At 36.1% G+C, this 23,445-nt stretch overlaps 2 protein-coding genes across 2 annotated transcripts in view; one reads left to right on the top strand and one right to left on the bottom strand.

The window, feature by feature from the left end:
• Nucleotides 1-22,885, bottom strand: part of PIG-F (phosphatidylinositol glycan anchor biosynthesis class F) — a 35,963-nt gene extending 13,078 nt beyond the window's left edge. Inside the window, exons 1-2 of the mRNA XM_090374999.1 lie at nt 22,554-22,885; nt 9,540-9,631 (exon numbers count right to left, since the gene is read on the bottom strand). Of these exons, the coding sequence (XP_090231125.1) occupies nt 9,540-9,631; nt 22,554-22,826 (365 nt within the window). The 5' untranslated portion in view covers nt 22,827-22,885. The remainder of the gene's footprint in view (nt 1-9,539; nt 9,632-22,553) is intronic.
• A 130-nt stretch (nt 22,886-23,015) lies between these two features.
• The window catches only part of Atg14 (autophagy related protein 14), a 109,480-nt gene continuing 109,050 nt past the window's right edge, over nt 23,016-23,445 (top strand). Inside the window, exon 1 of the mRNA XM_090375781.1 lies at nt 23,016-23,215. Coding sequence (XP_090231907.1) covers nt 23,016-23,215 — 200 coding nt within the window. The remainder of the gene's footprint in view (nt 23,216-23,445) is intronic.

Genomic DNA, 23,445 nt, shown 5'->3' with positions numbered 1-23,445 from the left:
AGGACCTCTGGTGCATATGGACCAATGTTTCACTGGTGAGGTCTACCGACAGCTGTTAGGAGACCATGAGCACACACTGCCATGTTGAATTTTTTCCAAGAATAATATGCCATGTCATTGGACTCGCACTGTGCACAAGTGGTTTGGGGAACACAGTGAAGATATCACCCATCTTGATTGGCCTCCAAATTCACCTGACCTCAATCCAATTGAACACAGCCTTACAGGCAGCATGGCTGCAGATCCCTACAGATGTGTTCAGAAATCTAGTGGAGTCATTGCCTAGGCAAACAGTGGCTGTTAGTTATGCAAATGGTGGTCCAACATGTTATTAGGTAGGTGGTTATAATTCAGTGATCACTCAGTGTATTTAACAGTTGTATAAATGCACATTTTTCCCTTTTATTATGATAATCCAAAATAAATTTTACATTCAAATAATATAAAAAAATGAAGCTGAAATTGGAATATCTAAATGTATCACTCGACTTTAAAAGAAAAACAGTATTCTCAAACTGCTTTCAAACTTGACAATTTTATGTTCCAACAGTTTCAAAGATTCTAACGTTCAATGGCTTTGTGGCATGTTGCTAGATTAACTTCTGCACAGCTTTAATTGTTATGCCTAGCCAAAGCAACCTTCCTTAATGTGCTATCATTTATAAATTGTACACAATCATGGGTGGTTGCAATACAGTGTGTGGGATGAATATGCTTGTTGTCTCCACTCTTAGACTTTAACTTCTCAACTATTAATCCAAAAGGAAACAGTAAAGGATAGTTTATTAATTTCTTATTTCAGAAATTTGATTAATATAATATCAATGATTTATTAAATGTATCACATTTAATAAATCATTAAATGTATTTATTTATTTATTTTGCAGAGGGATTTCTTCCACAATTTCTAGACCTGATATATTTTTCCAATATGGCAAAATTTTTAACCAGCCAATATAACCATCTATTACATGCAAGTAATTACAAAAGCAAAATTTATACTGGATAACCTGTTGGCACTTACATGGGGTAATTAAACCACCTCTTGGGGAGCAATTTTGTGCTATGAAACCATTATTTGCCCAGCTACAAGTTTTTTCCCTCAATTAACATGATCACTTTTTTTTGTGTAACTGACAATACTTCCCAAAGTGATTTTTTTTGTGAGTTTTTCCCTATTAAAAATTCAAGAAATCTCTATTGAAAAGGAACAAAATGACCCTCAGTGTCAATATCTTGTATATGATTTCACATGATTGTCAGCAGTTTAAAATCCTAGAAGTCTTTACTAAACAGATGCAATTTCAAAAGTAGTTGGAATTGTGTCTGTTTATCTTTTGAAATTGTTTGTGGCTGCAAAAACTGATATTGGCAAGGAACTAAGGATGTGCTAAGCATAGTGATGTTTCAAACAAATGGGAAGCATTGCTAGGAGAAACACAACCTTTAAATAACTTAAAGGGATATGTCAAGACAATAAATTATACAAGATATCCTAACTATATCTATAGTAACGTCAGGAGTGCTTTCAACAGAATGAGTGAATTTGAATACCTGGTTAGGACAACTAATGCTGACATTATCATAATCATCACTCATTTCCAATTCACTGCAGGATGATTTGATTTGATTTTTATGGCACAAGGGGGACTAAGGCCATGATGCACAAGTCCACTCCTGCAGGATGAAGGCCTCTCCAGCAACTTTCCAGCTCCTTCTGTTTTGTGCAATGGCCATCCATTTACTACCCATGAACTTGCAAACTTCATCTGTTCATCTCTGTTATTGTCTTCCAGCTTTTCTTTTAGCTCCTCTTGGGTATCATTCTGTTATTTTCTTAGTCCGTCATCATGTCTTAGAGCTAGTGTCCTACCCAAGTCCATTTCAGTTTCGATAAGAATGTCCTTTACTTGTGTTTGCTGCCTAATCCACGAGTTTCCCTTCTTATCTAGCAGTCTGATTCCTAATATAGTTTGTTCTGTTCTGTTCTTCGCTGTGTAGTTTTCAGCTTCTCTTCCATTCTTTTGGTGAGTGCCCAAGTTTCACTTCCATAAGTCACGGTGGGGAGTATATATTGGCTCATTATTTTACGTTTCAGACAAATTGGGATATTGCACCTCAGTATGTGACTATTTCCTGAATGCTATCCATCCAAAATTTATTCTTCTCTTGACTGCCAGCCATTTATCATTATTACAGCTAATGACTTGTCCCAGATAAGTATATGAATCCACCTTTTCAATTATTGCTCCTTCAACGATTATATCCCTTTCTGTGGCATAACTGTTCTTCATTACTTTTATTTTAGCCATATGCATCTTTAGTGCGAAATCCTTACTAACTCTGCATTACTGATTAAAATTTTCCTCTAATTCTTTGGGATCATGGCTTATGATCATAATGTCATCTGCAAACTGTAAATGTTTCAGGTACTCTCCATTCACATTGACTCCTTTCTGCCCCCCAGTCCAATCTTCTAAAAGCTTCCTCAAGGGCAGCAGTAAACAGTTTCAGAGATATTGTCGCCCCTTCGGCTAAGTGAAACATGGTATCACCCAGATAAAAGGGGATCATAACTTTTACTATGGTATATGTATAATGTACTTTGGGAAGGCAGGCAAGACAGAAGGGGTAAGATGGGCCATGCTTCTTATTACAAGCAACTAGAGCATGACAAAGACTTTCACAGATTCAGAACTTACACATACCATTATAGAGAAAATACTAGGAGTAAGAATATTCAAAAACTGATCATCAACCATGAACCAAATGATATCACATAGCTGATAGTACAAGAACAATGAGTAGGAATATCTTAGACAGGATCAGGGTATGTCTGCCAGGGGCAAAGGTTGATGACGTTGAGCAGATATCATCTTATAAGGGCACAAAGGATGATATTGTTGTACATGTTGGCACTATTGATATTAAGAGTAGGAGCCCGGCGGAATTACTTAACAAGTGCAGGTCAATGTTGAAAAAAAAGCCGTGAGTTACGGTTCAATTTGAAAGTGTCTGCAATTCGGCCCAGACATGATAAGAGGGAGTATATGATGAGAGCCTTTTCGATCAATTCGGCCATGGAGAGACTGTGCAAGGCTCAAGGGGTAGAAATTTTCTCAGCCTGGTCTGTGCTTGTTAACAGGAGAGACTGCTTCTACAGGGATGGGATACACTTAAACAGAAAGGGTGCAAGAATATTTGCTGATGCTATCGAGGTAATGTTAGGTGGGTTGGAAAACTGCTAGCTTGGAGGGGGGTACAAGGACTAATAGATTAACAGTAGCCACTGGCAGAGGTGAAAGTGATTCTTGCACTGCTTCTGTTGAAATGCAATTGAGCAGCAGCCTGGAAAGCAAGGCAATGGGGATTTCCAGGACTGCTGGGAGTCATAGTGGAACAAGTAAATACATGGACTGTGTTAGGGTAACTAAGAGTAGAAACAGGTGCATGTATACTTGCATGTACACCAAAGCTAGGAGTATAGTTAATAAATTGATATTAAGAGTAGGAGACCGGCGGAATTACTTAACAAGGGCAGGTCAATGTTAAGAGTGCAGAATTGGAATTTGGGGAGTACAATGTGTACAGAAAGGATAGACAGGACAGGAAGAGAGGAGGGGTTATGCTGTTAGTTAAGAAACACATAAAATCTTAAGGAAGTGCATCCAATTGGTGTTGGTGGACAATGCAGTGCTGAGTCTGTTTGGTGTGACATAAAAACTGGGAAAGGAAAAATGAGAGTAGGTGTGTGTTACAGGCCTAATGAATCTGATGAGTATAATGAGCAGTTGTGCAGAGAAATAGAGGGGGCCAGTAAATCAGAGTGTCTTATAATGGGGTATTTTAATTTCCCAGAGATTTACTGGAATTTGTAGGTTGGTCACTCACACACTAGCAAGGCTTTTGTGGATTTATTGGATGATTGTTTTCTACAGAAGCATGTTTGGGAGGCAACTAGAGGGAGTAATACTCTTAATCTGATTATCAGTAGTGATTCTTCATGGATTAAGTATCTGCAGATAAAGGAACCACTTGGTGGCAGTGATCACAGTGTGCTGAAGTGGGATTTACTCAAAGAGGTAACTGCCATCAGTTACCTCTGAGTAAATGTTTTTGCTTTCATAAATGTGACTATGGTGGTCTGAAACAGTATTTAAATTCTATACGGTGGGACCAACTGATGATGTAACCAACAGCAAATTCAAAATGGGAAGCATTCAAAGAATTAATGGAAGCTACTAGGCTTTTCATACAAACTAAGAAATATTGTTCAAGATTTAGGCCTAAATGGATTTCAGATGAACTAATTAGACACGTGGCAGAGAAGAAAAATGAATGGGATAGATATAAATTAACAGGTGACACAGAAGCCTATGATAGATATAAGCTGGTCTATAACCAAGTCACAAAGGAGGTTAGGCAGATTACGAGAAATCTTTGGCAAAGGATGCAAAGAAAAACAGCAAACAGTTTTATGTAAACTCTAGAAGGAAGGGGATGAATCAGACTGGTCCACTGGATATTGATGGTTCAACCGTTGATGATCCTGCTCAGGTAGCTAACAAACTAAATGAATATTTTGCATCTACATTCACGAAGAGTTATTCAGGGAGGGGAATGCCAGAGGTGTATTAAACTCTGGCAGAAAGCTAGATAATCTTGTAATAACTGAGAGTAAAGTGGCACAGAAATTGTTGAAGATAAACATAAGAAAGGCACTTGGGGTGGATGCAATCTATTCAGTTATATTAAAGGAGGCAGCAAAGGAAGTAAGCTTGTTGTTGTTGTTATTTGGTTTTTAGGAGCATTAGCAACTAGGGCCATATTGCTCCGGGGATATGCGGTGGTCATTCCCTGACCTTTCCGCATTCTCCGTATTTGGTGGTGACGGGCTCGAACCCCGGTCTAATCAAGAAGCGTGTGCTACGCACTGCTGCTCCTTCCCACCTGGCTATGGAGGCGCCTAGGAAGTAAGCAAACCCTTAGCCATAATTATGAGATCTCCCTTGAACTCAGGGGAGGTACCCATGGACTGGAGATGTGCAAATGTGACCTCAATCCACAAAGGTGGATCAAAGGGAGACAGGTTAAAGAAGCACTGCAGGATCATCTAGACAAGACTTCAGTTATACCTTGGACACAGCATGGGTTGTTAAGGGGAAGTCTTTTCTGACCAATCTGATTGGATTCTGTGATGTACTCACAAAGGAACTGGATGCACAGAATAATTTAGATATCATATATTTGGATCTTAGAAAGGCTTTTGATACTGCTGCACATGGAAGACTACTGAACAAATTAGAGCAGTGTGGCATTGGAGGTAAATTGCTGTTATAGATAAAGGGATGGTTGAGTGGGAGAAGACAAAGAGTGGTAATCAATGGACACTGCTCTTCATGGACTAATGTTATAAGTGGAGTCCCCCAGAGTTCAGTGTTGGGTTCATTGTTGTTTTTTGTATTCAGTAATGATATTGATGATGGTATATCAGGCTTAACATCCAAGTTTGCAGATGATACGAAGGGTGGCAGGGTTGTTAATGACACTAATGACAGTAAGCTGTTGCAACAGGATCTAGAAAAGTTGAGCAGATTGGCTGAGAGGTGTGGCAACTGAAGTATAACATTGACAAATGTAAAGTACTGCATATGGGAAGCAGTAACCCCAGAGTAACATATTAAGCTGTATAGTACTACACTGGTAGTGGTAGAGAGTGAAAAGGACTTGGCGGTAATTGTGCAGGCAGATATGAAGTTCTCTGAGCAGTGCAGATGGTCTGCAAGTGGCTAGTCATGGTGTCTTGTCAATGATATAAAGGAATTTTTCCAGCAGGGATAAGGAGGTGATTATTCCCTTGTACAAGGCAATTGTCAGGCCACACCTTGAGTACTGTGGTCTGGAGGCCTCATTTTAAGAAGGATGTAGAGCTGTTGGAATGAGTACAGAGAACAAGTACAGGGCAAGAAGATTAGTGAATGGAACAAAGGGTTGCTCTTACGAAGGAAGGTTTAAGTTTTGCAAATTACGGTGTCTGGAGACTAGTCACCTGCGAGGTGATCTGGCTAAGGTGTATAAAGCTTTGAAGGTTTGAGCATGCTCAATGCTGATGGGATTCTTCCTCTTGCTCAGATAAATCACCTGAGAGGGCATAAATTCAAATTGAGGAAAGACAGTTGTAGGATAGATGTGTGGAAGTTTGCCTTTAGCCAGCGTTTGGTTGATTGCTGGAACAAAGTTCCAACCTTTGTTGTGGAAGCTGATAGCTTAAACAGATTCAAGGCAGAACTAGACAAACATTTGGAGTGAGTGGATGGGTGAAATGAGAAGGGTGTGTGTGTGTGTGGTTTTTTTTTTTTTTTTGGTTGATGCTATATAAACTTGCTTTCTTGCATCATGTGCCCTTTGATAATGCTAATTGGGAGAGTGAATACATTAGAATTATAAAATATCTTTAAAGCAGCCACAAATGCATATATACCAGTAAGAAAATACAGTATGAGGAGGATGCTGAGATGGATGAAAACAGAGCTGGCTAGTCTAATAGAGTAGAAAAAGCTGATTGTGAAAATTACATTGATGAAAAGTACTGAAGACTACAAAACCTGCAAGTTGATCTGTAAGGCTAGCAAATGCTAAGTATGAGAAATCATTGGCCAAGAGAGCAAAGAATGGGGGCAAGGAGGTTTTCATGTATGTGACTTAAAGAACAGAAAAACAAATCAGATCAAATCTTCATGTAATAGATGTGCAAAGGTCTTAGATAACCCTGCTGATGTTGATGATGAATTGAACAGTTACTTTATACTGAACTTTACAGACAAAAGACACATTGTAGTTAAAACAAGGTGTGCAAGTAGTAGTAGCAGTAGTGGCATGCGATGCAAGAAAGCAAGTGTATGAGCTTATGCAGCATCAGCCAAAAAAAAAAAAAAAATCAAACCATTGCCTCCAAATGCCTGTCCAGTTCCTCCTTAAATTTATTCAACCTATCAACTTCCATAACAGATGGAAGTTTTTTCCAGCAATTAACCACCCGCTGGCTAAAGGCAAATTTCCGCACATCTATTCTACATCTGTCTTTTCTCAATTTGAATTTATGCCCCCTTAGGTTTGTAATCTGAACAAGTGGAAGGATCCCATCAGAATTCAGCGTGCTAAACCCATTCAAGGCCTTATATACTTCAATCAGATCACCGCGCAGGTGCCTAGTCTCCAGCCCCTGCAATTTGCAGAATTTAAGCCCCTCTTGGTAAGAGGATCCCTTCATTCCCCTCACCATCTTCTTGCCCTTCTCTGTACACGCTCAAGTAAATCTACATCCTTCCTAAAATGAGGCCTCCAGACCTGTACGCAGTACTCTAGGCGTGGCCTGACCATTGCCTTATACAGAGGGATAATCACCTCCTTTTCCCTGCTAGCAAAATTCCTATATATCATTGACAAAACCCCATGACCTGCCCTGGCAGCCTGTCTGCATTGCTCAGAAAACTTCATATCTGACTGCACAATTACTCCCAGGTCTTTTTCATTTTCTATCACCTTAAGTGTAGTACCACACAGTTGGTACTTTTCTCTGGGGTTACTTCTACCCATATGCAGTACTTTGCATTTGTCAAGGTTAAACTTCAGTTGCCACTTCTTAGCCCATCTGCCCAAATTATCTAGATCCTGTTGCAGTAGCACACTGCCATTACTGTCATTAACAACCATGCCAACTTTTGTATCATCTGCAAACTTCGACATTAAGCCTGATATACCTTCATCAATATCATTGATAAATATACAAAACAACAGTGGACCTAACACCGAACCCTGTGGGACTCCACTAATAACATTAGTCCACAAAGAGAAAAGTGGAGGAGAAACTTCAACAATTTCTCCTCCACTTTTCTCTTTGTGGACTAATGTTATTAGTCCACGAAGAAACATGAGAAGGAAGGGATTTGGGAAGTGAGGCTGAGCAGCACAAAGTTAGTGATACTGAAATTACAGAAGATTGTTTATTATTGAACTTTCAAGCCTAAAGGCTAGAAAGTCTCCTGGAGTTAACCGGCAAGTCTGACTTTCAGTGGTAAGCAGTACAAGGACATTGAGATAAAAATGGAATTCTGAACGATACACAACATGGTTTATTAAGGGAATATTGTATTTAACTAACTTGGTTAGCTATTTTGGCACAATCACTCATGAGATGGATGTAGGAAATAATTTCAACATTATTTATTTGGATTTTAGCAAAGCATTCAACTCAGTTTTCCTTTATGAGAAGTTACTGTATAAGCTGGAACATGTTGTCATCATGGGAAAGGAAGGAAAGGATCACTGGCTGGCTGCAGAACAAGAGGAAGATGGTTATGATTAATGGGTTATTGTTCAGATTTTGCTAATATTAACAGTAGGGTCCTTTAATGACTGGTTCTGTGGCCATGATTGTTTCTGATTTTATTAATGATACCAACAAAGAGATAGTGGATATGATGTCAAGAAGAGCCAAGCAGTACTCCTTCAGAACAATTTGCATAGGCTTTAAGGGTGATCAGAAAATTGCCAGCTATGTTTTAATGAAGCATAATGCAAGGTCTTGCATTTGGGGTACAACATCCATCCTGACACAACTTATATACTTGGTGAGATTGAACTAGAAACATGAGAAGGAAGGGATTTGGGAGTTACAATATGGGTGGATATGAAGTTCTCTGAGAAATGTAGACAGGCAGTAAAGAAGACCATGGTGATGTCCTATTCATGATTAATCATACATTTGTATGTAGATATAGGGAGGTCATAACTCCACTGAATAAGGAAACTGTAAGCCTGCACTTTGAATACTGTGTCAAAGTATGGAGACCACACCCAAAGTAGATATTGAATTTCTTGAAAGGTCTAAAAATAGGCAACATACTTGATGAGATCTGCAAAAGGGGAACACACAAATGAGTAAAAATGTCAAATATGTAGGCTACAGAGCTTGGTAATTAGGTGTCTTAGAAGGGGACCTGACTGACATCTACCAGGCTCTGGGATGGGATAGTAAAATGAATGAAGGCAAAGTTTTCAGTGTTATAAATTATTCAAAAAAAATTATAGAGAAGAAGTTTAGCCTGGATTGTAGGAAATTTTCTTATTCTAGTATTAATACTAGAATAACTTACTTCAGTAGTTGAGGTTAACAGCTTGGAGAAATTCAAAGGTCAGTTACCTATGTGAGGAGGGAAACACATAGGCAGTTTATTTTTTTATATAGTTTATTTCTTATATTTATCAATTTTTTTTAAATTTGTGAATGGTGCAGCAAAATCCTGTAGCCTTCTTGTATTATATGGATAATACTATTAATAATACAATGCACCCCCAAATATCTATGGGTTTTTGCATAATGGATTATTTTTCTAATTCTTGAATTAGCATTTATAATTTCCTGCAACTTTAATTTATTTTTGACAATTAAAATTCTTTCCTTTTGCTAAAGTCAGTTTTAAAAATCAGAATTTATGGAAAAAAATATTCATGGTTTTTAAATGAATTTAGATACTCACTGCGTTAATGCAGCTCCAAATAAAACTGCAACTATATAGTAAATGATAACACTCAGAAATAGTATGGCACAGCACTTTATGCATGCCTGAATCTAAATTGAGAGAAAAAAAATAGAGATTTAAATCAAGTGTTAACAATATGGATTTTTTCTATATATAATTACAATTTCATCAAGTGTTCTTAACAAGCAAATTTGCAGTAAAGGATACACAATGTAATCTCAGTAATGAGTAAAGGATACATAATCTCAGTAATGAGATTCTATAAATTGATCTTATGCAAATAAGGCATTAAACTAATGAGTAAAAGACATGCTGACTCATCGCTCCACACAACTGATTTTTACTGATCCACAGTTATTTCAGTATACCTTGCGCCGAACTTGGTCTGTGTGACTGGTGTAGATTTGATTTTGTTATCAAAACCTTGTGGGCAGCAGCTTTTCCACGAAAATTCATGACATACAGTTCCCTATAGGTCATGGAAAATATTCACAGCACCCAACTCAGATTCTCTAAGGTTTGATCACTAGACAAGATAACCAGATATCTCAAAGTGTGTTGCTTCTGTCAGTCAGTATTTTATGGCTAATTGGTGTTTTTTGGGCTCAATGTTGCTCTGAATTACTATTTCTTTAGCACAGCATCACTTATTGACTTGAGAATGTTTAATTCCTAACAGACATTCTCCTCAAATGACATCTCTACATGCACTCATCATTCAGTACAGGTTTGAAATAAATTTTTGGCTCACAGCTAATCAGCTTTATAAGTAAAAATATGTATTTGCATATTTTGAATGCACAATTTTCTGCAATCAGAGAGGCTGTCCTGTGACTTTTGGTAGGATGAATAGTGCATATTATGATTTAGTGCAAAATTTTCTTCATGCAAAATATTCATACAGGACTGTAAGCTTTTAAATGATAGGGTGTTCTCAGTCATAAATAAATATGTAAATGATTAATACCAGTAATCAAAAGTTATGACATACAATCCTATCATGGTCATGGGCTTAACAGTATAAGAACCTACAAAAGATAGCTTAAAAAGGCAAAAAAATTAAAATAAATACATAAATAACAAATAATAATCAATACAAAGGAGTAACCATAAACAAAGTAAGTGTTAACAAAAAAAAAAAAAAAAAGTAACGGTAATTCTTATTCCCTGAAAATATTAAGAAGTCACAGTACATGGCTTGGATAACAGAGAGCATTTAGGTTGGAAGGACTCTCTCTGAGTAAACTAGATTATTTTAAATCTGTATCAGTGTAGGCTGTGATCTGAGTCGATGGGGTTGGTGGTTAAATCCTCTTGAAACAACTATCCCAAAATTTTGGCTTGAAGAATTGCCCAACGGTCATATTCACAGAGAACAGGATCCATCTTCCATATATTAGAGCAGGTATTTTACAAATACCAAGGAAATGGGCCATGTGTATTGTTTGTTCCTCTTGAGGCAGGTGGAATTTTGTTATCATCAACTTAAGTCAATATTCTATTGTGAACTCTCTCTTCATTGTATAATGAGTGATTGAAGCCCATATTTCAAACCTATAGAGTAATGTAGGATACATGACCATGGTAATATATATTACATATATATATAGCCCAATTTACTTCTAGATATATGTGAGTTTAGCTGTTGTTTTGTCAGTGGTGTAGTTTGCACCAAATGAGTACTAGGCTTTCTGTTCTTTTTAAATTACAATTTATTTCTAGATAAATGTGAGTTTAGCTGTTGCTTTGTCTGTGGTGTGGTTTTTACCAAGGAGTACTAGGCTTTCTGTTGTTTTATTTTTGCACTGCACTGCATAAGGACCACCATTATGCAAATCTACTGCATCAGCTGGCTGATCATTGTCATTCAGTCATGGCATGGATTTGTTTAATGTTCAAAATGTAATGATTCCCTGACCATTATGGCCTCATGGCCCTCCGACGAGATGGGGCATAATTTTCAGTTTTGTTTTATTTTGTCATTTTTAATTTGTTGGTCTTGTATTATTGGTAGATTGTTTCCATATTAGTGATATTTTACATAATTTGGAAACCAATGCCATCAAATTTCTTTTTATTTGGCCTTCATTTTCTAAATTATTTAGGAGCGTTTCTCCAACAGTACTCTCTTACTTTCTCCCCCCTCTCTTTCTCATTTTCATTCTACTGGTTTGCCACGCTACTGGCATACATCTTATTTTATTTTACCTTTTATGTGAGTTTATATAATATATATATATTAGTGCAGAGCACTGAACACGAAGTAGTTGGTTTTTCGTCATCCAATAGAGACATGCAGATTTTTAAGAAGTTAGTTGACAGGGTGGTGAAACAGGAGTCAAACTGAATTTTCTCATTTTGAGAAAGGACTATAAGACTGTATTAATGAATCTCCAATAGCCAACTATGTTTTGGGCAGGTTGCCCTTAAATGAAAATATGATTCAAGGTGACATTTTTAAACTTATCACTAGATTAAATGGGGTGAAATACTCCACAAGTGCCTGTAATTTTTTATTAAACTCTCTGGGCCACCAGTAGGAGAAATTCTGCTGGGTATCTTTATATATCTGCATACAAGATTATGTCCAATCTACTTATCATGAAAGGCATAAGCATGACAATGAAGAAACTAGAGACTGGATTCCTCTGCAAGGCATGCCTGCAGTTATTATTCTGAACTTAGTGAGTGGATCCTCTTTTAGCATTGTCATTCTGTCACAGGATTGCTTTCTTCAACCATAGTAGGTGTCTCTGAACTGAATATTTCTCCAGGTATATCAGAGCAAGTATGCTGATAGTCAAATGCAGATTGGATATTGATATAAGTAACAACTATGTCCAATTTTTTTTCAAATGCATGTAGAATGGCGTTAGTTGTGGATGAGGCCAGAGTCGATCTGCCTGGAACAGAGAAATGAATTTGAGATGGTTGTTGCTAGTGCATCTGCAATGAGATGACTGGGAATAATATTTTCTCTAGCAGCTTTTTAGCATTAGCTTTAGTAGAGGGATATGATGCAACAAAGCAAGCTTATACAGGATCAGCCAAAAAAAAAGAAAAAAAAAAAAAGGAAATCCCATTTCAAACATCCATTCACTCTAAAAGTTTGTCCAGTTCTTTGAATTTATTTAGAGTATCAACTTCCACAATGACAGATGAAAGTTTGTTCCAGCAATCAGCTACCCGCTGGCTAAAGGCAAATTTCTGCACATCTATTCTACAACTGTCTTTCCTTAATTTGAATTTATGCCCTCTCAGGTTCGTAACCTGAGCAAGGCAGGAAGTAGACAAGATTGATCTACTGTAAATTGGTTCAAATGAGTGGTAAAAGGGGTTTTAGGATGTGGCCTGATGGTGCATATGTTCCTTGTTGGAGGAAAAAAGTGTTGATCTAGAATAAAGTTGAAAATATCCAGCAGAGGGCCCAGTAAAGAAAAAGGTCCATATATGCATTCTAAAATGGAGCATATAGATATCAGAATTAATATTTATTCCATGGTTCATATACAAATATTTATAGACATATTTACAGACTTCACATACATTGTCTGTATTGGCCAAATTTAGGATGTGGAAGGGGAAACTCCTGGTCCATTTACTATCAGTCTTGTTCAGGTTGAGTACAAAATGTAACCTTGAAACTTAAAGTGAACAAAGTCATAAAAATCCATAATTATTAATTATATTTGGTATTCTTCAAAGAATCTTATCTTCGTTGAATCTAGTCTCATCATAAATAGTCTAAATTATAATAAATCATTTTATCACATGCTGTGAAATATTCCATTATATAATATAATATAGTTAATAGATAATAAACTGTAAACAAATATGAAGATATCAAAAAAGTTGTAAGAAGAAAATTTGCAAAATTTTTGTTACAAAAATAATAAAATTTGTAACAAAAAAAATTCTAGCTTTGTACCTCGTTCTGTAAATTCAATATAGCAATAATTGATTTTCAAAACTGTATTATATTATAGGTATTCTGATTTATTATTAGCCATATGGTGCAAGGAAGCCTGAGGCTTATGCTGCACCAGCCAAAAAAAGAAAAAATCCCACATTACCCTGAGAGGGAGAGAGATAGAAGTAAAAGGGAATCACTAAGAAAGAGGAGAATGATGATATCAAACCCAGGCTCCTGAGTTGGATATCATCATTTTTCTCTTTCTTGGTGATTCCCTTTTATTTCTGACACACTCTCTCCACCTGTCAGTCTCTCTCTCTCTCACAGGGAGGGTAATGTGGCAATTTTTTTGGCTGGTGCAGCATAAGCCTCAGGCCTCCTTGCACCATATGGCTAATAATAAATCAGAATACCTATAATATAATACAGTTTTGAAAATCAATTATTGCTATACTGAATTTACAGAACAAGATACAAAGCTAGAAATTTTTTTGTTACAAATTTTATTATTTTTGTAACAAGAAAAAGTAACAAAAATTTTGCAAATTTTCTTCTTACAACTTTTTTGATATAATCATATTTGTTTACAGTTTATTATCTATTAACTACATTATTTTATGGAATGGAATATTTCACAGCATGTGATAAAATGATTTATAATTTAGACTAACTAGTTAACAAATTTAAAAATAATTTTGATACCAACTGGTCATATGCAATGATCTCTTGAAATATTTTTCTGTAGCAAAAGGTCTGCTAAAATATATACAAGGAAAATCTTATTCTCTGCTTACCCTTCCATTGCTAACATGTCTGACAGACACCACTTTTTAATATTTTTCTGTTATTTTTGTAAATGAAATCAAATCCTCCCATGTACCTTTGCCCACCAATTTCTCTAACTGGTTATACAGTATTTTTTGTTTCATTTTGCTTTACTGTGAATTAAAGGCATTCATTTACACATTAATTTTACAGACTTGAGGTGAGCAAAAGCAAATATCTTTCTTATAGCCATGCTCACATGGAGTCTGTGAGATGCCAGTGACAGGTATCTAATGCTGCTGTAGAGCTTTGATTTTGCCAGATAATTGTGAATAGCTGAAAAAAATACTGATGTTCATGCCTGGTAGACACAACATGAAGCATGGATTTTGATCTGGGGTTTGGTGACCCTGAAAATTCTAAAAAATATTATAAAAACTTTCTTCATTATCAGTTCTTTCATTTATTTTCATTCAATATTTTTTAATTGGGTTTGGTAAATCATAATTAATAGATCACTATTCTGAATTCAGTCAGAAAGCTAGAAATTAATTTTGTATAATTAAAAGAAAAAAAGGATATCACAAAGATGCCATGCAAGTGTCTTTGTTAAAATTGAGGGTGTTGCAAAAGTTAATTAAATTTTTTTAGGATGTCTGTTACTATCAACTACTGCTTCCTCATTTATGCTAAAGTAATAAAAAAAAAAACAAAAAAAAACAGGACATTGCCTTTTTTAATTGTCAAATAGGGTGCATTAAAAAATGCCATGCCAGAAGATGCACAAGTGTAAAAAGTTCATGATACAGTTTTTTTTTTGGGAAAAAAGACTAAAGGCTAAAAATAGCTTAGTCTTTTTTGTCTTATGTGATGCCATATATTCTTTTAACAATATGATATTGGTGTAAATACACCATAGAAAACTCTTAAACGAAAAAACTACATTTGTAGTGTGAAAGGGCATCATTTTATCTGTATCTCAGATAAAATGCTCATCCTTCACAATGAGTTGCCATGTATTGCACTACCACGAATAAGTAACGCTTCACTAAAAGAGAAGACTATTGTTACTTATTCTCAGTGGGCACCATCACAAGGCTTATTGGCCCTTCATCGGTGGGTGGGCAAGTACCCTGGTATTACAGACATGACAATCGAGTTGTGAAGATAATCACACAATATGAGAGGTGCCAAAAGGCGTGCATAATAATGTTTAAGTCAAAATCAAGGCATCATATGTTTAAGGGTATAAATAATCTATATAATATTGGTGTAAATACACCATATAATGGTGTATTTACACCAATGTCTGCAATACCAGGGTACGTGTCCACCCACCAATGAAGGGCCAATACACCTTGAAACGGTGCCATCTGGGTGGTGCCTACTGAGAATAAGTAATAGTCTTCTCTTTTAGTGAAGCGTTACTTATTCGAGGTAGTGCAATACATGGCAACTCATTGTGAAGGATGAGCACAAAATGAGATACAGATAAAATGATGCCCTTTCACGTTACAAATGTAGGTTTTTCGTTTAAGAGTTTTCCATGGTGTATTTACACCAATATTATATAGATTATTTATACTCTTAAACATATGATTCCTTGACTTTGACTTAAACATTCTTTTAACAATATAAAGGATCCAATTATGGATCCTTTATATTTATGAGAAATTTATTAATTTTTTAAATTGCAACAGTGCAAGACAGTGCCAACAATGAAAGAACTTTTTCTTGGATCAAAAATTGTTACATGAGCTGGATATTTTTTTATATGAAAACCCCAAACACGAGAGGTATTAGAACCTATAGTACTTAGTACTATAGGTTCTAATACCTATAGTACTAAGAAGTGTTTCGGTTGGAGGTTGCTTAGACGAAAGAAGATATTTGTTGACATTAGACTTGAACTTCTGTAGACTGTAATTTTCAGGAAATAAGTATGAAGGAAGGTTGTTCCAGAAAGCGGCAGTTGAATGAATAAACAAGCATGATAAAAAGTTGGTTAGCATTAGCATTTTTTTTAGCATTAGTAGAGGCATTTGATGCAAGAAAGCAAGCTTATGCAGCATCAGCCAAAAAAAAAAAAAAAAAAAAAGTAACATAAATAAATAAAAATAACCACTTCCACTTCACCCCTCTGTTCGTTCGAAATACCTGTCCAGCTGAGCCTTAAACTTATTTAGGCTATCAACTTCCACGACAAGGGATGGAAGTCTGTTCCACCCACCAACCACCCGCTGGCTAAAGGCAAATTTCCGCACATCTATCCTACATCTGTCTTTCCTCAATTTGAATTTATGCCCTCTCAGGTGATTTTTCTGAGCTAGAGGAAGAATCCCATCAGCATTGAGCATGCTCAAACCATTCAAGGCTTTGTACACCTCTATCAGATCACCCCGCTGGTGCCTAGTTTCCAGACACTGTAATTTGCAAAACTTAAGCCTTTCTTCGTAAGAGAACCCCTTTGTCCCATTCACCAATATAGTTGCCCTTCTCTGTACTCGTTCCAGCAGCTCTACATCCTTCCTGAAATGAGGCCTCCAGGCCTGTATACAGTACTCTAGGTGTGGCCTGACCATTGCCTTATACAAGGGAATAATCACCTCCTTATCCCTGCTAGAAAAATTCCTATATATCATTGACAATACACCATGAGCTACTCTTGCAGCTCGTCTGCACTGCTCAGAGAACTTCATATCTGCCTGCACCACCACCCCCAGGTCCCTTTCATTCTCTACCACTGTCAGTGTAGTACCACAGAGTTGATACGTTGCTCTGGGGTTGCTGTTTCCCATATGTAGTACTTTACATTTGTCAATGTTAAACTTCATTTGCCACCTTGAAGCCCATCTGCTCAACCTTTCCAAATCCTGTTGCAGCAGCATAGTGTCAGTAGTGTCCTTGACAACCCTGCCAACCTTCGTATCGTCTGCAAACTTGGACATTAAGCCTGATATACCATCATCAATATCATTTATAAATACAGAAAACAATAAAGGCCCCAATACTGAACCCTGAGGGACTCCACTAATAACATTAGTCCACGATGAGCAGTGTCCATTGATTACCACTCTCTGTCTTCTCCCCCTCAACCACCCCTTTATCCATAGCAGCAACTTGCCTCCAATGCCACACTGCTCCAATTTGTGCAGCAGTCTTCCATGTGCAACAGTATCAAAAGCCTTTCTAAGATCCAAGTATATAATATCAAAGTTATTCCCTGCATCCAGTTCTTTTGTGACTGCATCATAGTATCCAATCAAATTGGTCAGGCAAGACTTCCCCTTAACAAAACCATGCTGTGTCCTAGCTATAACTGAAGTCTTGTCTAGATGATCCTGCAGTGCTTCTTTCACCAGTGCCTCCATTAATTTTCCGGGAACAGAAGTTAAACTCACAGGTCTATAATTACTTGTGTCAGCCTTTGATCCCCCTTTGTGAATTGGGGTCACATTTGCACATCTCCAGTCAATGGGTACCTCCCCTGAGTCCAAGGAAGCTCTCATAATTATGGCTAAGGGTTTGCTTACCTCCTTTGCTGCCTCCTTTAATATAACTGGATAGATCCCATCCACCCCAGGTGCCTTTCTTGCGTTTATCTTCAACAATTTCTCCTCCACTTTGCTCTCAGTTATTACAAGATTCTCTAGCTTACTGCTAGAGTTGAATACACCTCTGGCATTCCCCTCGCTGAATAAACTCAAACTCACAGGGTTCTGTGAGTTTGAAGTTGGACAGTAAATGGACATTGGCGGCACGTGTTTGGGCTGTTTTGAAAGAGAGAGTGGGAATTATAGAAGCCAATTCAGAAGAACAGTGCCCATGGAAGTATCTGTAGAAAAGGCATGCAGCAGAAATAGTATGTCTATGAGACAGCGAGTGGAGAGACTCTGTTAGAGTTGAGCCATTAATCAACTTAACTGCCCTCTTCTGAATGGAATCCAGCAGCCTGAGAGAGGTTTTGGGGACACCGCCCCCCAGATGTGGGAACAATATTCCATGGTAGGATGGATTTGTACAGAGTGAACAGCTGTTTGGAAGAAAAGTAATGCCAAGACCGAAAGAGAAAATCAAGTTTTTTAGATGCAGAGGAAGCTATATTTGTAATGTGCTTGTGCCAAGAGAGATTAGAAGTCAGGGTAATCCCCAAAAGAGATATATCATCTTGCCTAGAAATCGGATTGTCACCAAAGATAGGCATAGGAGCAGAAGAATCCTTTTTGCGAGGTATAAGACAAGACTGAGTTTTAGAAGGATTGAAATCAACTAAGTTGTCTTTGCCCGACTAGAGATTGGCATTTAAGGAATTGGTAGTGGATATTCGAGAATTTGAAGCTGATTGAGCAGGGAAAGGTTTTTCAAACTGGAAAGTGGAATGCAATGTGCTATCATTGGCAAAACTATGGATAGGATTTCCGGTTAATGGAGAACGTCATTAATATACAAGGGGAAAAGAGTGGGGGAAAGAATTGAACCTTGGGGCACACCAGCATTAGTGGAGAAGTTAGAAGACAGAGAGCCATCTACAATCATCCCCAGTGAGCAATCAGAGAGAAAATTGAATAACCAATTACAAAAAACAGTTGGCAAATCATAAGATGGAAGCTTGTTTAGAAGACCTTTATGCCAAACACGATTGTTGTTGTTGTTATTTGGTTTTTTTAGGAGCATTAGCAACTAAGGCCATATTGCTCCGGGAATATGCAGTGGTCATTTCCTGACCTTTCCGCATCCTCCGTATTTGGTAGTGACGGGCTCGAACCCCTGGTCTAATCAAGAAGCGTGTGCTAAGCACTGCAGCTGCTCCTTCCCACCTGGCTACGGAGGCACCTACCAAACACGATCGAAAGCCTGAGCTGTATAATATTCACTATATCCATTTGAGGGAAAAAAAAAAAAAAAAAACAAGCAATTTTAAATAAAGGTTAATAATATATACATATGTAAGAAATATCTAACCTCTTGAAATTAAAACCTAAATTTGAAATATGTATAAACAATGTAATTCCAACTTATATGCAGAGATATCGATTCAAATAGTAATTAAAAATGAAATTGCATAATTTTTGCTAATTTTAGAATGAAAACACATTGCTACCAAAAGAAATATATAAAATGACATAAAGTGTTTTAAATTAAAATTTTTTAAATGTGGAAACAGTTTTAAAAATATTTTTGCCAATACCAATTTCAAATACAAGCTGTGAAAATCTTTCTTTATATCGATCAAATAAATTAAACTTCATTTCAGGCACAGTTTAGGTAGAAAAAAAGATTATTAATTTAACAGTATTTTTTTTTATTAAAAAAGAGATCATAAATGAAATATGTTATACTGATCAACTATAAAAGTACACATTATTTTTGTTATTTTCTAATGTAACTTTTCTTGGTAAGAGAAATCAAATATCTTTATCTTTAATAGTAAAGGGCAAGTCTCCACTTAGCTGCTACCCAGAACCCCCAAATACCATAATGCTTGAAGCAATTTTGAGCTTAATTCCATATCACCAAAACAATGTTCAAAGCAGTGTATTATAATCAAACCATACAGGCAGCCACAATGTTTTGTTATTCCATGTAGAAGTAGCAATCATACAACTGCAATACTCTTACAATGTATGACATAAGCCTTGTTTCTCTCCTCCCACTTTTTACTCCTTGAATGAGTATATAGTAGGGGTCAGAAACCTTTTTTTGAGTGAAGAGCCACTTTTGATTTAATTAAAAAAAAAAAAAAATCAGAAGAGCCACACCTCAGCTCAAGCTGGGATGAGGGGGAGCTTTTTAAGAAATGGAATAGAGTGGGAAGGTGTTTTATTAAATAATATATTTTTTGAAATATTATTTATTAATACTGAAAAAATGTAACAAACATCCAATTAGGTACAAATTAATGTGACTTTTGCTGCTGAACTTCTTGAGTGAGTCTCCTGATGTGACTCATTTTTTACCTAAGTGAGTCACATCAGGCAAGTATGCCATAATTTTCATCTTTAAACATGCTGAGAGACTTGCACTGTTCAGATGGTTTCATGATTTATTTTTAATATAGTTCACATCTGAAAATATTTGCTCGCAGAAATGCGTAGCTTTGTCGTACATGTGGGCTAAAAGTTAAAGAGCCGCAGTTACATGTTCAAAGAGTTGCAGGTTGCCAACCCCTAGTATACAGCATTGACATTCTTTTTTTTTATAGGTTAGGTGAATGTAAAAATTGCTGTCAATGTACAGATTTATGAATGTCTGCAAACAAGAGATATATATACTGGATGAAGTGAATTAGCCACCAAAATAATTCACATTCCATGGTTTTTTACAGATTAGAGCATGCATTAACTGCATGTGCTAATCTGTAAAATGAAAATGAATTCAGACACATAGATGTCAAGGGATTCAAAAAAGGGGGGGGAGTAATAAGACTTGTGTTATACCTTGTAATATGCTAATTAATGCATACAGCAAACTTTTTTATATATAAGTTACCTCTGTTTCTCTGATTATGGAAGAATGGGAAATATTAAATAAAATTAAAAAAAAAAAAATGTAAGTGAATTTAAACATAAAAGAGACATTGCCATGTTAAGAAATATATTTCTTTCAAGGAGCTTTGTTAAAAACTATGGTGTGCACAGGCAAGAGTCACCTAAAACCACAGCATAAATGAAAACAAAGTATGGCTGTAAGAATGGGCATTTATGAATAATGCTTTTTTGTGCGAAATTACCATCTTTGGATGTGATTATGCTATGCAGAGCATGAAGAGTTAAACTTAAATTCTACAGAAATCATACATTGAGTGAGGATTGGTTGGTTGGTTTTGATTTTATTGGTGCATTAGCTACTAAGGCTATAATGCGCCATATTGAGTGAGGATGTTAGAGTTGCAGTTATAACGCAATTTATATTTACTGGAAGTTTAATTAATATTTCAGCATAATTTAAGTCTGTACAAAAATTGTTTTATATTTACTGATAATTCCATTTTATTAATCACTGCTGAAACTGCAGTTGTGAAAATAAACACATATACAGGACAAATCCATGATATTTGGCACCTGTGTGCAAAAAAATTGGCACCTCAATCCTCCAACAAAAATTTTGTATAATTACTTCATGTTTGCGCATAAGAAAGAACTCGAGAATTACATTTTTACTACAAATATATATCTTATATTATTTATTAAATTACTGGAAAATGAGCATCATATAAATATTACAATATATGTATTATTAAGATAAGAAAAACACAAAAAAAAACGCACATTTATGATTGATGTAGATAAAATAATTTGCATTATTTTATCTACATCAATTTCATCTAATACTTTGTGCATGCTAGACCTAGATGTCCACAGCAGCTGCTGCTGCAGTGCACCCCATCATGCTATAGTGCACAACACCTAGACCAGCCCTGCACATATATTAGAAACACGAGTGACCATATCTGCAAGATAGATCCTACATATTTTGGTGGATATCCTTCCTAGCAATTTTTATTATTATTATTAGCCATATGGTGCTAGGAAGCCGAGGCTTATGCTGCACCGGCCAAAAAAAAAAAAAAAAAATTCCACGTTACCCTGAGAGAGAGAGAAGTAGAAAGGAATCACCAAGGAAGAGAAGAATGATGATATTCAGCTCAGGACCCTGGGTGTGCCAAGCCCATACTCACCAGATCTGAGCCCCTGGGGTTATTAATGACCCTTGAAAAAAAGTGCAAGGGTCATTTTTGTTAACAAGGAAATTCTTCACAAGGCAACATTTCTTTCATGTTTAAATTTACTTATTGCTTTTTAATTTTATTTAATGTCTCCCATTCTTCCATAATCAGCAGAGAGAGATAATTTAATTGTAAAGAAGCTTGCAATGTCCATTAATGATCATTATAGTATTTCAAAGTTATCACTATAATTTTCTATACTGTAACAAGAATGAAACAGTACTGTAGTTGCACAGTACCCATTTCTACAATCTTGTACATATTTTCACATACATAAATAATAAACATATAATATTAAATAATGTTACATAAAATAAATATTAAGATGATATAAATAAACCTTTACTTTGGTATTGGATACATTCGTTTATATTACTATTTCATGTTCTCTATATGAACATTAATGATAATAATAATAAAAAAAAGAGGGAAATACTGAGGTACTAGTTTCATAAGGTAGTTTCCAGAGTCCAAAAAGGTTTGAGTTATTAGCTCGAAAAGGCTCAAACCCTGTTACGACTAATCCATAATTTTACAAAACTCGTGTTCAGTAGCCATATTTGTTATTAATAAAGCAGGCTTGGTTTGCTAACTTCTTTATTTTTACCTTAATTTTGAAATGACACAGATAATTTGTTGATGTCCTTCTTGAAGTGTAATCACTGTCATTTTGTTTTGTGGTCCACAGAGGTATCCACTTCCGTCGTTGTCGTAGCAAAATATTTAGTGTTGAAAAATAAACTACAACGACTGAAAGGGGAATACCGTAAGAAAAATGCTGTAAAATTACGTATACTATTCCAAACAACGCTAGGATAAGACAAAAATTGGTAGTGAAGAAAAAATGCGTCGAAAATGAGACTCTCCTAGAACCAGACATTACTTTTTACCCACAGAGTAATCTCACTTCTCTGTGTTTTTACCTAAGCCTCCATGCTTCTCGATGAATAACAATGACAGCATGTCAGATGTTACAATGATAGCCACTAGAGGGCGTCTAGCGTTTCGATAGCACAACAATCATGCAACTTCTTGGTTTTAAGTAACGATACGTTTTGTAAACTGGCAGATGGCGACTTATAGCAGTGATGAATGTAATGCAATTCCCATAGAATTTAATTTTCTTTTGGCGAGTAGTAACGAAAGATCTAGTAGCACATCGGAAAAATGCCCTGTCTGTCAACGCTCAAGAAAAACTTTTTATTGTCGGGAATGCGTTCAAAACGGGGATTTTACACATTCCAAAGCGCGATTTCCTGATGCTGAAAGGTACGTTTTGTTGATTTTTATTTCTACTTTGTTTCTTTGGAATGAGTCATTGAAATTATATTCTAGGAAAGTGGCTATAAAATTCGAATGAAAATCCTTTTTGAATGTATTTTTTTGCGCATAAAACGAAGCAAAAATTATGCCTTGATTTTTTTTATTTGTGAATTTACAACAGGTGATTGTCATTTCGTTTAATTTTATTTCAACATTGTTTAGATATGGTTGGGTGG

The sequence above is a fragment of the Mastigoproctus giganteus genome, chromosome 6, assembly GCF_048544385.1.
Source record: "Mastigoproctus giganteus isolate SK-2022 chromosome 6, ASM4854438v1, whole genome shotgun sequence".
In the NCBI taxonomy this organism is placed as follows: Eukaryota; Metazoa; Arthropoda; class Arachnida; order Uropygi; family Thelyphonidae; genus Mastigoproctus; species Mastigoproctus giganteus.
Note: the sequence above shows the minus strand (reverse complement) of the source record. Positions and strands in the feature narration are given on the sequence as shown.